The sequence below is a fragment of the Neofelis nebulosa genome, chromosome 12 (genome assembly GCF_028018385.1).
Source record: "Neofelis nebulosa isolate mNeoNeb1 chromosome 12, mNeoNeb1.pri, whole genome shotgun sequence".
Classification (NCBI taxonomy): domain Eukaryota; kingdom Metazoa; phylum Chordata; class Mammalia; order Carnivora; family Felidae; genus Neofelis; species Neofelis nebulosa.
In genome coordinates this window covers 65,003,770-65,017,434 of record NC_080793.1, presented here as the reverse complement: position 1 = coordinate 65,017,434, position 13,665 = coordinate 65,003,770, and the positions used below count along the sequence as shown (strand labels likewise).

At 38.5% G+C, this 13,665-nt stretch overlaps 1 protein-coding gene across 5 annotated transcripts in view; it reads right to left on the bottom strand.

Moving 5' to 3' along the window:
- Nucleotides 1-13,665, bottom strand: part of SLC35D2 (solute carrier family 35 member D2) — a 57,900-nt gene that overhangs the window by 31,852 nt on the left and 12,383 nt on the right. For 4 of the 5 annotated variants that reach the window (XM_058695476.1, XM_058695477.1, XM_058695475.1 and 1 more), the window contains 3 exons: nucleotides 11,066-11,133; nucleotides 2,925-2,996; nucleotides 1,954-2,022 (listed from right to left, as the gene is read on the bottom strand). In XM_058695476.1, the coding sequence (XP_058551459.1) occupies nucleotides 1,954-2,022; nucleotides 2,925-2,996; nucleotides 11,066-11,133 (209 nt within the window). The remainder of the gene's footprint in view (nucleotides 1-1,953; nucleotides 2,023-2,924; nucleotides 2,997-11,065; nucleotides 11,134-13,665) is intronic. The other variant, XM_058695478.1, reaches the window with a different exon arrangement.

Below are 13,665 nucleotides of genomic sequence, written 5' to 3'. Positions count from 1 at the left end.
AGTGCTGAAAGTAGAGGCCAGCTTGTAGAGGGGCTGAACTCAGCCACAGATACGACTGGGGACAGGGATGTTACAGATGAAAATGTAAATAATAAACTTTGGTTAGGCAAGGGACTAAACACATTTATAATAATAAAAAAACAAAACAAATAAATTGCTAATATCTGTCACCATCTGGCATGATATATTTTCTAATCTGTTTCTTTTACTTATTGTCTGTCTCCACCAACTAGAATGGAAGCTCCGTACAGGCAAGGTTTCTTGTCTGTTTTGTTAACAGCTGGACTCCCCAGCACCTAGAATGATGCCTCGTGTATAGTACACACTCAACACGTATTTGGTGAACTTGGCCACATGCTAGAGTAAACCCCAGTTTTCTATCTCATTTCATTCTCACAAAGACACTACTAGGTGGGTCTGTTCTAACCTCCATTGCATAGTCGAAATAACTGGGGTGCGGGCAGGCTAAATCACTTGTCCTGGTTGTACAGCTAGTAAGCAAGGAGACTAGAATAAGAGAATATCCATGCCCTTATTTAATTTGCAATTAATGATCCAGAACTCTTCTTTCTCAATCAGTTAAGGAAACTAATTTAACTGAAATTCATCCAGTCTGTATTCTTCCCTTCACTCAGGTAGGGTTTTTTTTTTTTTTTTTCTATTCTTTACTGTACACATGAGTAAAACTGAGGCACAGAGAGGCTGAGAAACGGCTGACAAGGGGCTGGGCTAAGTTTTGGACCCAGGGAATATAACTGCACGTATGCTTTAAGCACCAGGCTATAAAAGCCAGGAGTCTAGGGCGCCTGGGTGGCTCAGTCAGTTAAGCATCGGACTTCGGCACAGGTCATGATCTCACAGTGAATTCGAGCCCTGCGTCGGGCTTCGTGCTGACAGCTCAGAGCCTGCAGCCTGCTTCAGATTCTGTGTCCCCCTTTCTCTCAGCCCCTCCCCTGCTTGCACTCTGTCTCTCTCTGTCTCTCAAAAATAAATAAACATTTAAAAAAAATCTATTTAAAAGCCAGGAGTCTGAGTGTCTGCTTTCAAATGCAAACTTGGAGTCCGAATTCCTGGTCTTACATATTAACAAAAATGATACTATAATTGACCCTGAACAACACAGGTTTGAACTGTGCTGGTCCATTTATCCATGGATTTTTTTTTTCAATAAATACAGTACAATATTGTATTTGTATTTTGTATTTGTATTTGTAAGTGTAAATGTATTTTCTCTTCCTTATGATTTTCTTAACATTTTTCTTTAGTTTGCTTTACTTTAGGAATACGGTATATGATACATATAACATACAAAATATGTGTTAATTGACTATGTTATCAGTAAGACTTCCAGTCAACAATAGGCTATTAGTAGTGAAGTTTTTAGGGAGTTGAAAGTTATACTTGGATTTTCCACGGAGGGAGGGGGAGTGGGAGGGAGTGCAGTTGGCACCCTTAATCCCCGTGTTGTTCAAGGGTCAACTTAGTCATGCACTGGTATTGGCTCCTGTCCCAGATATACAAATACATTTAATTAGAGTACCTCACCTGGGAAACAGACTGCTAAGGCATCACAGGTGATAAAACAAATCAGCATACAAGGGCTTTATAAAGCTGTTAATCTTGACCAAATGCCCAAGAACTTTTCAAGTAAATTTTTTGTACTGAAGACAAACATTCAGTAATAAAAGCAAGTAGTTTACTCCTTTTTATGAAAAAAAGCTGTATTCATATCTTCTAATGTTCCCTTTATACATTCTCAGAAATGTTCCAGCCAAGTTAGAACCCAGTCTGACTTTCACAGGAACACATGGGGAACCCACTAACATCAACAGACTTGTCTCCTGGCTGCTCAATTCAACTGCAGCCAGATGGAAAATGGAAAATGAGGGTGGGGTGGGGCCTATTGTCAAAGGCACAAAGAAGTTACTGAACAGAAACAGTCCAGAGTCTTACCCAGCTGCTATGAAAGCGCCAAGTATGATGGTAAAAACACTGACGATGATGTTCAAGGAATAGTGTTTCCTGGGATAAATAGATGGATAGATGATAGAGAAAGAAAGAAAAAGGAAAAAATATAGATTATAATTCTTAAACTGAAAATACACATTGCTCACAGTTTTATAGCTAAAATCTAACGGACATCGCTTTACAGAGAGAAAGCACTGTAAGTATCTGTAAGAGGATTAATAAATCAGACCAAATGTCTTTTTTAAACAGTTGTCTAATTTAATTATAAGCGTATTTCTCTGTTCTCATTAGAAAGATGCTATGACAGAATGCAGAAGGGCTCCTGCCGACAGTTCTAGATGGTCTTATATCAAGCATCCAAAGACTAAGATAAAATTCAACATAGGACTTAGAACATTGGGCCATCATCAAAATTCCATTGCTAAATAATCTTCCTAAGCAAAATCAGGAACCACCTTTTCTGATACTGGCCTGAGTATCTTTATGAGAAATTTTTAAACTAACATTATAAAAATTAATTTATTCCTATGTTCTATTGTAATCACTACATCAGAATGGATTTTCATGACTTCCTGCATTCCTATTCTATATGTACACATGGAGAATTTTTCCTCTGTATTCCTGTCAGGGTATATTCCAGCTGGCTCAGGAAACATACTTACATCTGTTTGGGGATTGTTGGGGTTTTTTTTTTTTTTTATATAATTTTCTATTATAAACACATATTATTAGTCTACTATAAAATCACAAGCAAAAAAAATCACTCATGTTCTTATGGAATCATGGAAACAGGAGACTGCTTTTAAATGAATAAACCATTTGTCCTTAAGTTATTGCTACTAGCAATTCAAATTGACTATTTGGAAAAACAATTAGATATTGAGAACTTGCTAAGCAAAAATAATATGGGATGAGGGGAAAGGACATGAGAGGAACAGAGGAAACACAAAAATCACCCAAGTATGATGGTTTCCAGGAGTAAAGTAAGTGGAATGGTAAATTTCCTGAGCACGGTGAACATCGGCAAACTGTCGGGAAAAGATTCAAGTATAGTAACATCAGACACCAAGTATTTTTTTCACATGCTTTACATTTTTAATTAAGCCCACTAACTTTCCAAATTAAATATAAGAAATTAACCTTAATTCTCACATATAACACCAACAAATCACATTAAATAATAGAAATGGAGATTTAGTAGTTTCACGCCACTTTTGTTTATTAGCAATTTTTTTCACTTGCTAGCAATTTTTAAAAATCATGTTATCCAACTACTGCAAAGATTGTGCTAAAACTACAAAGACTATGCTAAAATACCGTATGCAGTATACACCAACACACCCTTTGGCAAATTAAGTTGGAATTATGTATCAACAGTCATTAAGTGCTAACCTTGGACCTAATGATTTCTTTTTGGGAAATTCAGCCCAAGGTAATAATACAAAAGAAAGAAAAAAACCAGGTGCGCAAATGTGTTCATTACAACAGTGTCTTTGGAGAAAACATCAGAAACAACCTAAAAGTCATACAATAAGGGGCGCCTGGGTGGCTCAGTACATTAAGCATCTGACTTCGGCTCAGGTCATGATATTGTGTTTGCGGGTTTGAGCCCTGCAGCAGGCTCTGTGCTGACAGCTCAGAGCCTGGAGCCTGCTTTGGATTCTGTGTCTCCCTTTCTCTCTGTCCCTCCCCTGCTCACTCTCTCTCTCTCTCTGTCTCTTAAAATATAAAATAAAACGTTAAAAAACAGTCACACAATAAGACAGTCATAAAATATATGATAAATCTATTTGAGGGAACATTACACATTAACTCTAGAATGTAAAACTTTATACCACTATTGTAAAATAAATATTAAATAAAACAAGGAGAATACATAACTATGCAGAAGCTACAACTGTAACATGACACATTGTACATATGGGGAAACACTGAAATCAATATTTAAAATAGTATGTTAGAAGATAAAGTTATGAGTTATTTTTTCCTCAAAACTTTATGTAATGAGGCTATATTCATTGCCTTTTAAAAATACTTAAGAACTTTCAGTGGGGCCTCAAAACTCAGAGATTCCAAAACACAGCTCAATGCACACCCAAAAAACTGAGTAGGCTGGAACAGCCAACCTCCACCTGCTTCCAGATGTCACCCTGAGAAGATGGTGACCTGGAGAAAGAAAGTCAGAGCCACAGCCAGGACAGCAGTGACCATCTCCTCTGGACCAGACCTGTGGAGGGGTTCCATGTGATCAATGATGCCACAACCAGAGAACAAGTACAGAAAGAATTTTCAGGAACTTTATACCCACACTTAAAGATATCTTATGAGGGGTGCCTGGGTGGCTCAGTTGGTTAAGCGGCCGACTTCGGCTCAGGTCACGATTTCGTGGTCCGTGAGTTTGAGCCCCGCGTTGGGCTCTGTGCTGACAGCTCAGAGCCTGGAGCCCGTTTCAGATTCTGTGTCTCCCTCTCTCTGACCCTCCCCCGTTCATGATCTGTCTCTCTCTGTCTCAAAAATAAATAAATGTTAAAAAAAAAAAAAAAGATCTCTTATGAGACTGATTAGAACTGCCTTTTTCAAAGCACCCAAAAAGTCAATTAATTCCAAAAAGTATTTTTAATGATGCCTTTTAAAAGCAAGTAAGTTATATTTAATGATGAAAAGCTGACTGTTTTCCCCTTAAGATCAGCAATAAGACCAGAATGTTTGCTCTCAACACTACATCAATTCAACATATACTTGGGATTCTAGAAGAAGCAATTAAACTGAAAAAAAAAAAAAAAAAAAGGATACTGTTTAGAAAGCAAGAAATAAAGTTATCCCTATTTGCAAATGACACATAAAGAAAATCCTAAGGAATCCACTAAAGAGTTATCATAATGAATAGTTAAGTAAGAGTGCAGGAAAAAAATTGCATATACAAAAATCAATTATATTTCTATATATATTGCAATGAGCAATCCAAAAAGGAAATTAAAACAATTCCATTAATGATAGCATCAAAAGAACAAAATTCTTAGGAATAAATTTAAGAAAATAAGTGTAAGACTTGTACACTAAAAACTACAAAATATTGTTAGAGGATTAAAGAAGCGTTAAGTGGAAAGATACTCCATGTTTCTGGATCAATAGGCTTAAAATTGTTAAAGTATTGGAAATACTCCCAAATAGATCTATAGTTTCAACACAATCCTATCAAAATCTCAGTTGGCTTTTTTTTCCCCCCAGAAATTAACAAGCTGATGTTAAAACTGATATGGTGAGGCACCTGGCTGGCTCAGACAGTACAGCATGAGACTCTTGATCTCAGGGTCGTGAGTTCAAGCCCCATACTGGGTATGGAGCCTACTTAAAATAAAGATTGGGGCACCTGAGTGGCTCACTCGGTTGAGTATCTGACTCTTGTTTTCAGTTCAGGTCATGATCCCAGGGTCGTGGGATTGAGCCCCACATTGGGCTCTGAGCTGAGCATGGAGCCTACTTAAGATTCTCTCCCTGTCCCTGTCCCTGTCCCTCTCCCTCTCTCTCCCCGACCCACCCCATGCCCCTTTCCCCAGCTTGCACTTTTTCTCTATCTAAAATTTAAAAAAATCTATAAAAAATAAAGATTAAAAAATCAAAATATGGCCATGCAAGAAAGCTAAAACAAGAAAGCTAAACCAGAAAGCTAGAACAATCTTGAAAAAGAATAAAGTTGGTGGACCCAATGTCAAAACTTATTACAAAGGTACAGTAATTAGCACTATCTAGTTATTGATTATAGACATGTAATCAAAGGAATAGGATTAAGAATCTAGAAATAAATCCATACAATTATGGTCAATTCATTTTCAACAAGGGTTCCAAGACAATACAATGGGGAAAGAAAAGTCTTTTCAACAAATGGTGCTGGGACAACTGAATATGCATCCACATGCAAAAGAATGAATTTGAACCCCTTTCTCACACCATATACAAGAATTTATCACATATCAAAGACCTAAATATGGGAGCTAAAATTATTAAAATTTTTGAAGAAAGCATAGGGATAAATCTTCATGACCTTGGATTAGGCAGTCTTCTTAGATATAATACCAAAAGTACAAGCAGCAAAAGAAAGACTTGATAAATAAGACTTCATCAAAATTTTCAACTTTTATAAATGGATAATCAGAAGGTGATATATACAAACAATAGAATATTATTTAGCCTTAAAAAAGTAATAGGGGTGCCTGGCTGGCACAGTTGGCAGAGCATGTGACTCATGATTTTGGGGTTGTGAGTTCAAGCCCCAGGGTGGATGTAGAGATCACTTTAAAAATAAAATCTTTTAAAAAGAGAATAAAATTCTTATACATGCTACAACATGAGTGAACCTTGAAAACATTATACTAACTGAAATAAGCCGTAACTTAAAAAAAAAAAAAAATTGTATCATTTCACTTGTATGAAATATCTGGAGTAGGCAAGTTAATTGAGACAGAATGTAATATAAAGGTTACCTGTGGCTGGAAGCATGAGAAAATTGGCAGTTATTTTTTAATGGGTACAGAGCTTCAGTTTAAGATGATGTTAAAGTTCAAGGAATAGATACTGAAGATGGTTACTCAACATGTGAATATACTGAATGCCAATGAACCATATACTTAAAAATGGCTAAAATGGTAAATTTTATGTTACATATATTTTACCTTAATTGTTAATTAAATTTTTAAAAACCTAAAACTTTTGTGTTTCAAAGTATACCATTAAGAGAGTAAAAAGACAACCTACAAAATAAGAGAAAACTTTGCAATGTTGTGTGTTAAGTGTTAAGGGACTTGTATATAAAATATATAAAGAGGACTTACAGCTTAATAATAAAAAGATTAATAACCATATTAAAAATATGCAGAAGATCTGAATAGATATTTCTCTAAAATATATCTATATCTATATAGATAGATGGCCAATAAGCACATGAAAAGATGCTCAATACCATTAGTTATCAGAGAAATGGAATCAAAACCATGAGATACTACTTCACAACTACTAGAACAGCCATAATCAGAACAACAGACAATAACAAATTTGGCAAGAATGTAGAGAAGTTGTAGCCCTCTTACATGGCTGGTGGACTGTAAACTGGTATAGCTACTTTGAGAAATAGTTTGACGTTCCACAAAATGTTAAACAGAGAACTGCCATATGACCAGCAATCCTACTCCTAGACATAAATCCAATCAATGGCAATCCCATTCTTCAATGAAGTCATCCTTGTCTCCTTTCTTTCTCCCACACATGTTATTTATCAGGAAATTGTGTTGGCTGGTCCTTCACAATATATCCAGAACCTAGATTGTGGCCTGAACATAATCTTTACCATTAAAAACAACCAGGGGAGGGATGCCTGGGTGGCTCAGATAGTTGAGCGTCCAACTTTTGATTTTTGCTCAGGTCATAATCCCAGGGTCATGGGATGGAGCCCTACATCAGACCTGCTTAAGATTCTCTCTCTCTCCCCTGCCCCTCTCCCCTGCTCATGTGCTCTCTCTCTCCCTCCAAAATAAATAAAATAAAATAAAATAAAATAAAATAAAATAAAATAAAATAAAAATAAACAGGGGATCCTTGGAGAATGGCAGGAAAAGTTCAAGATAAGCCTGGGACATCATGTGCCAGAAAGCAAGGAACTAACCAGAGCACTGGGGCACTAGAACATAAAAGCCAACTCATAGGGGCTCCCATTGGCCTGAGATGGGATAATGTGAGCATCAAAAGAATTATTTATATAATTAACTAAAAACATCAAGTAAATGAAATAGATCAATAGAATATACTAGAGCACCCAGAAATAAACCCACACAAATATAGTCAACTGACCTTTGACAAAGGAGCAACCATAATTTAATGGAGAATGGATGGTCTTTTCAACAAATTATGCTAAAACAACTAGACATCTACATGCAAAAAACGGAATCTAGACAGACCCTACACCTTTCACAAATAAACTCAAAATAGACCATATGCTTAAATGTAAAATGCAACCTATCAAACTCCTGGAAGATAGCACAGGACAAAATGTAGGTGATGGGGTACAGCAATGAGTTGTTTTTTTTTTATCTTTAAAGAAATTTTTTAATGTTTTATTTTATTTTTGAGAGTTGGGGGAGAGAGGGAGAGTGGGGGAGGAACAGAGACAGAGGGAGACAGAATCCCAAGCAGGCTCCAGACTGCAAGCTGTCAGCACAAAGCCCAACACGGGGCTCTAACCCACGTACCATGAGACCATGACCTGAGCCAAAGTTGGACACTTAACCAACTCAGGCACCCCTAAGATTTTATTAAGTAATCTCTACACCCAACATGGGATTCAAACTTACAACCCCAAGATCAAAAGTCATATGCTCCACCAACTGAGCCAGCCAGACACCCCTCAACAATGAGTTTTTAAATACAACACCAAAAGCATGAACCACGAGAGAAAAAAATGATATGGAACTTCATTAAAATTTAAAACTTCTCTGAAAGACAACACTAAGAGAACAAAAAGACAAAACTACAGACTGAAAGAAAATACTTGCAAAACACAGATCTGACAAAAGACTTCTATCAAGTAAATGGAAATTCATGAGTTTATAATGATTATAGTAAAAAAAACAAACAAGCAAAAACTCTCACTGGTCACCACTGAAGGTGACAGGACACTAATTTATTATACTGAACATGTATAAATAAAGCTTACGCCCTGCCTTTCTTGTGTGAAATGGTGAAAGTTTGTATTTATTAAAGAAGTTTACATAATACATGAAGACAGGGTGATCTGCAACTTGTAATGAAATAATGGATCTAGAAAGTCATCATCAATGAATCTAAAACCATTAGGTGAAAGACTGATGGGAGTGCCTGGGTGGCTCAGTCAGTTAGGCATCTGACTTCAGCTCAGGTCATGATCTCACGGTTTATGACTCTGAGCCCCGTGTCGGGCTCTGTGCTGACAGTCAGAGCCAGGAGCCGTCTTTGGATCTGTGTCTCCCTCTCTCTCTGCCCCTCCCTCACTCATTCTCATTCTGTCTCTCTCTCTCTCTCAAAAATGAATAAAACATTAAAAAAGGAAGGAAGGAAGGAAGGAAGGAAGGAAGGAAGGAAGGAAGGAAGGAAGGAAGGAAGAAAAAGAGAGAAAGAAAGAGAAAGAAAGAGAAGAAAGAAAGAGAAGAAAGAGAAGAAAGAGAAGAAAGAGAAGAAAGAAAGAGAAGAAAGAAAGAAAGAAAGAAAGAAAGAAAGAAAGAAAGAAAGAAAGAAAGAAAGAAAGAAAGAAAGAAAGAAAGAAAAGACTGGCTGACTGACTGACTGATGGGGCACTTTCTAATGAAGGGACCAGACTGACCCCTTAAAATCATTAAAAGGGGAATCGATCAATGTAATATCATTATAAGTAGGTCACTTGAGGAAATCTTTATGGGTGTTAGATACTGCAGTGATAGATTTCACAGACTTATACACAGGCCAAAACTTATCATTTGTGCATTATAATTATGTACAGTTTATTTTATACCAATTATACCTCAAAAAGGGTTTTTTTAAAAAAGTGGGCTAGGGGTACCTGGGTGGCTCAGTCGGTTAACAGTCCAAAGCTATGATCTCACAGTTCATGGGATCAAGCCCATGTGCTTGGTATTCTCTCTCTCCCTCTCCCTCTGTCCCTCCCCTGCTCGTGCTCTCTCTCAAAATAAAGAAAATAAACATTTTTTTAAGAAGTGGGCTAAAACATTATGTGCCCCATGATGCAATAGAAAGAACCCAACATCACCAATAAACTGATCTTGTCTGAAAAACTGAACCTAATATGATCAAAGCAGTAGAACCAGCTACCAGTTTACAGAAAATATGAGGCACAGCAGAACACATTACATGACACCACGTGAACAATCTTTCTTCCTCCTTACTCTCATTTTCTGGTTAACTCTCTTCTCCTAGAAACCCCACGGCACTTGAGAAGCCGTCTTCTCCAAATGCATGTAGGGAAGTGTTTAAGAACACTTGTAATAAAGATGTTTCGGGGCGCCTGGGTGGCACAGTCGGTTGAGCGTCCGACTTCAGCCAGGTCACGATCTCGCGGTCCGTGAGTTCGAGCCCCGCGTCAGGCTCTGGGCTGATGGCTCGGAGCCTGGAGCCTGTTTCCGATTCTGTGTCTCCCTCTCTCTCTGCCCCTCCCCCGTTCATGCTCTGTCTCTCTCTGTCCCAAAATAAATAAAAAACGTTGAAAAAAAAAAAAGATGTTTCTAACATTGCTACCTTGAGAACAGTGTTGTATCAATGAATGGAAGTTATACTCATTCCTCAATGCATGTAGAGCCTTTCAGAACACCTATAATAAGTATGCTTCTAAAATCACTTTTAAAAAAAAAGAAGAGGGGCACCTGGGTGGCTCAGTCGGTTAAGCGTTCAACTCCTGATCTCAGCTCAGGTCTTGAGTTCAAGCCCCTCATTGGGCTCTACACTGGGGGTGAAGCCTACTTTTAAAAAAGAAGAGGACGAAGAAGGTGGGGAGGGGAGGAGGGGGAGGGAGAAGGGAGGAGGGGGAGGGGGGAGAAAGAGGGGTGGGGGATGGAAGAGGAAGAAGAAGGAAACAAAGCCTTCATCTGTGAAGCGGAGACCCCTGATGCAAGGAGTGAGCAGCTGTCAGTGTTAACCGAAACCATTCCCCACAGCTGCAGGTGAACTCACTCAGAGACAAGCCAATAAGATCCATGGTAACACAGCAATAGCACCTAACTCCGGAAGCTTTAATACAAATTTGATACAATTAAGGAAAACCGTCCCAATCCCAGAAAGAAACAAAACAACAAAAAAAAACTAAAATGTAGAACTAAAACCAGTATTTCACATTTTATTTTCTACAACTACAATCTGTCCTTTCCAAATAAGAGGAAAGAGGAGAGGTCTACTTTCTGTTGTCAGTTTTATATGTCCTTCTTCTGGTCTACCTTCCACCTGCCCCCTTTTTACTCTCACTATACAAATAGGGCTTTCCTCAATCTCATGTAATATTTTGAAAAAATCAAACTTGGTCTTTGTATTGTACCATTAGAAACAAACGAGTGAAGAACCTCCCATCAACCATTCCCCTGCACCATACCTTAATTTACTTGTGCTTGATAATCCACTTATGTGGTTTCCAACATAGAGGAGAGGCAGAGGAAACAGCTTCCGTGAAAAAAAAAAAAGAATATTTGATTAGAACTCCAATAATGATTTTCCTTCATATATATAGATGGTGACACTCACTCCCCATCAGTAAGCAAATCATTTCCCTGTAACAACTGTGAATTTTCCACAATCTAAAACACACCACAGGGTGCCTGGGTGGCTTAGTCAGTTAAGCGTCTGCGTTCAGCTCAGGTCATGATCTCACAGTTCGTGAATTCGAGCCCCACGAGCCCCACATCAGGCTCTCTGCTATCCGAGCAGAGCCCGCCCGCTTCATACCCTCTGTCCCCGTCTCTTTCTGCCCCTCCCCTGCTTGCTCACACACACACACTCTCTCTCTCTCTCAAAAATAAATAAAATAAAAACTTTAAATAAATAAAACACACCACTGGAATGTCACAAGGTTGGTGACCCTTTCAAAAAGTTGTGTCTACCACCCACATTACTTTGGAGTTACTTTATTTGTTTTCAAGGTCTAGAATGATTACATATCTACCAAGGTTAAACAACATACCAGTAGTACTTGAATTAGGTTTACTGAGCTCTGACCTCCTGAATTATTTTGTCAAGAGAAATACTGTTCAGAACATACTGAAGAAACATACAAAAGACCTACTCTTCCATAAATGAAAAAAATATATATCCTTTCATAAGGTCACACACTAACTGAGAACTTTTTGACTGATATACAATCCACAGCTATCAAGGGGAGTCCAACATTTTTTTCCCACTAAAAAGACATTAAGTGTGCAATTCAGATAAGACATCCTTTGAAGGATTTTGAAATACTAAGTGTCATTTACCCCCAAAAAATTAGAAAACGTTATTATCAGGAGATTTGTTCAAGAAAGAAAGAGAGGGCCTCGCATCCAAGACCTTCCCCTTCATTCACAACATTCTGGTTGACAGCCTACAACTGGCTAAACAATAAAACTTCTGGGATATTACAACTTTAGAGGTTCTTAGGTATTGCAAAGAATCAGTTGCCCTCCTTTCCATGTATAATTCAAAATAAAAACAATACTGACTTCTAGTTCCTGGTAACGGTGAGCTAGATTATCTGTGTTAATCTCCCTGCTAAAAACAATTAAAAATGCTAGGTAAAATAACGTAAAACCTTTATAAAAGCATGAAATATGTGGGAGATAGTGAGTCTCCAAGCCAAAAACTAAAGCAAGAACAGAAACCCAGAAACAATGGAAGGCAGAGGGCAGCAGAACTGCATCATCTTCAAGGGTCTGTCAGATTAGAATGCTACCCCCCAACAAGAATGTCTTTTGAAAGCAAAGGAAAGGGGCGCCTGGGTGGCGCAGTCGGTTAAGCGTCCGACTTCAGCCAGGTCACGATCTCGCGGTCCGTGAGTTCGAGCCCCGACTTCAGCCAGGTCACGATCTCGCGGTCCGTGAGTTCGAGCCCCGCGTCAGGCTCTGGGCTGACGGCTCAGAGCCTGGAGCCTGTTTCCGATTCTGTGTCTCCCTCTCTCTCTGCCCCTCCCCCGTTCATGCTCTGTCTCTCTCTGTCCCAAAAATAAATAAAAAACGTTGAAAAAAAAAAAATTAAAAAAAAAAAAATAAAAAAAAAAGAAAGCAAAGGAAAAACATGCAGTCTTTTTCAGACAAAAAAAAAAAAAACTAAGGGAATTTAAGCAGACTATTAGTAAAGGAAATTCTAAAGGAGGTAATTTAATCAGGAGGAAAGTAGAAAGTGTGGGATGCAAAAAGGAGAGAAAAGCAAAGGGAGCAGTAAATACGTGGGTAAATATAAATAAACATTGGTGGGTTTTTTTTAAAGAAAATAAAAATATATTGTGAGATCTACATAAAGTTATTCAAGTACCTGTTGAAAACGCACATTAAATTGGGAGGAGGGGTAAATGTGTAAAAGTCCTTACACTGTTGAAGGGGAAGATACACTTATTTTTTTTTAAGTTTCTTTCTTGTGAGAGAAAGAGAGAGAGAGCATGAGCAAGGGAGGGGCAGAGAGAAAGAGCGAGAGAGAATCCCAAGCAGGCTTCGTGCTATCAGGAAAGAGCCCAAAGTGGGCTCAATTTCACAAACCATGAGATCATGACCTGAGCTGAAGTCAAGATTTGGACGCTTACTGGGGCGCCTGGGTGGCGCAGTCGGTTAGGCGTCCGACTTCAGCCAGGCCACGATCTCGCGGTCCGTGAGTTCGAGCCCCGCGTCGGGCTCTGGGCTGATGGCTCGGAGCCTGGAGCCCGTTTCCGATTCTGTGTCTCCCTCTCTCTCTGCCCCTCCCCCGTTCATGCTCTGTCTCTCTCTGTCCCAAAAATAAATTAAAAAAAACGTTGAAAAAAAAAAAAAGATTTGGACGCTTACTGACTGAGCCACCCAGAGCATGAGGGGGAAGATACACTTATTAATTAACTTTACAGTTTGATAAGTTAGATATGCCTGCTGTAGTTTCCAGGTACACTAAAAGAACTGAAACAGAAGTCCACCTCATATATAGTTGATCCTTGGACAATGTGAAGCTTAGGGATGCCAACACCTTACACAGTCAAAAATC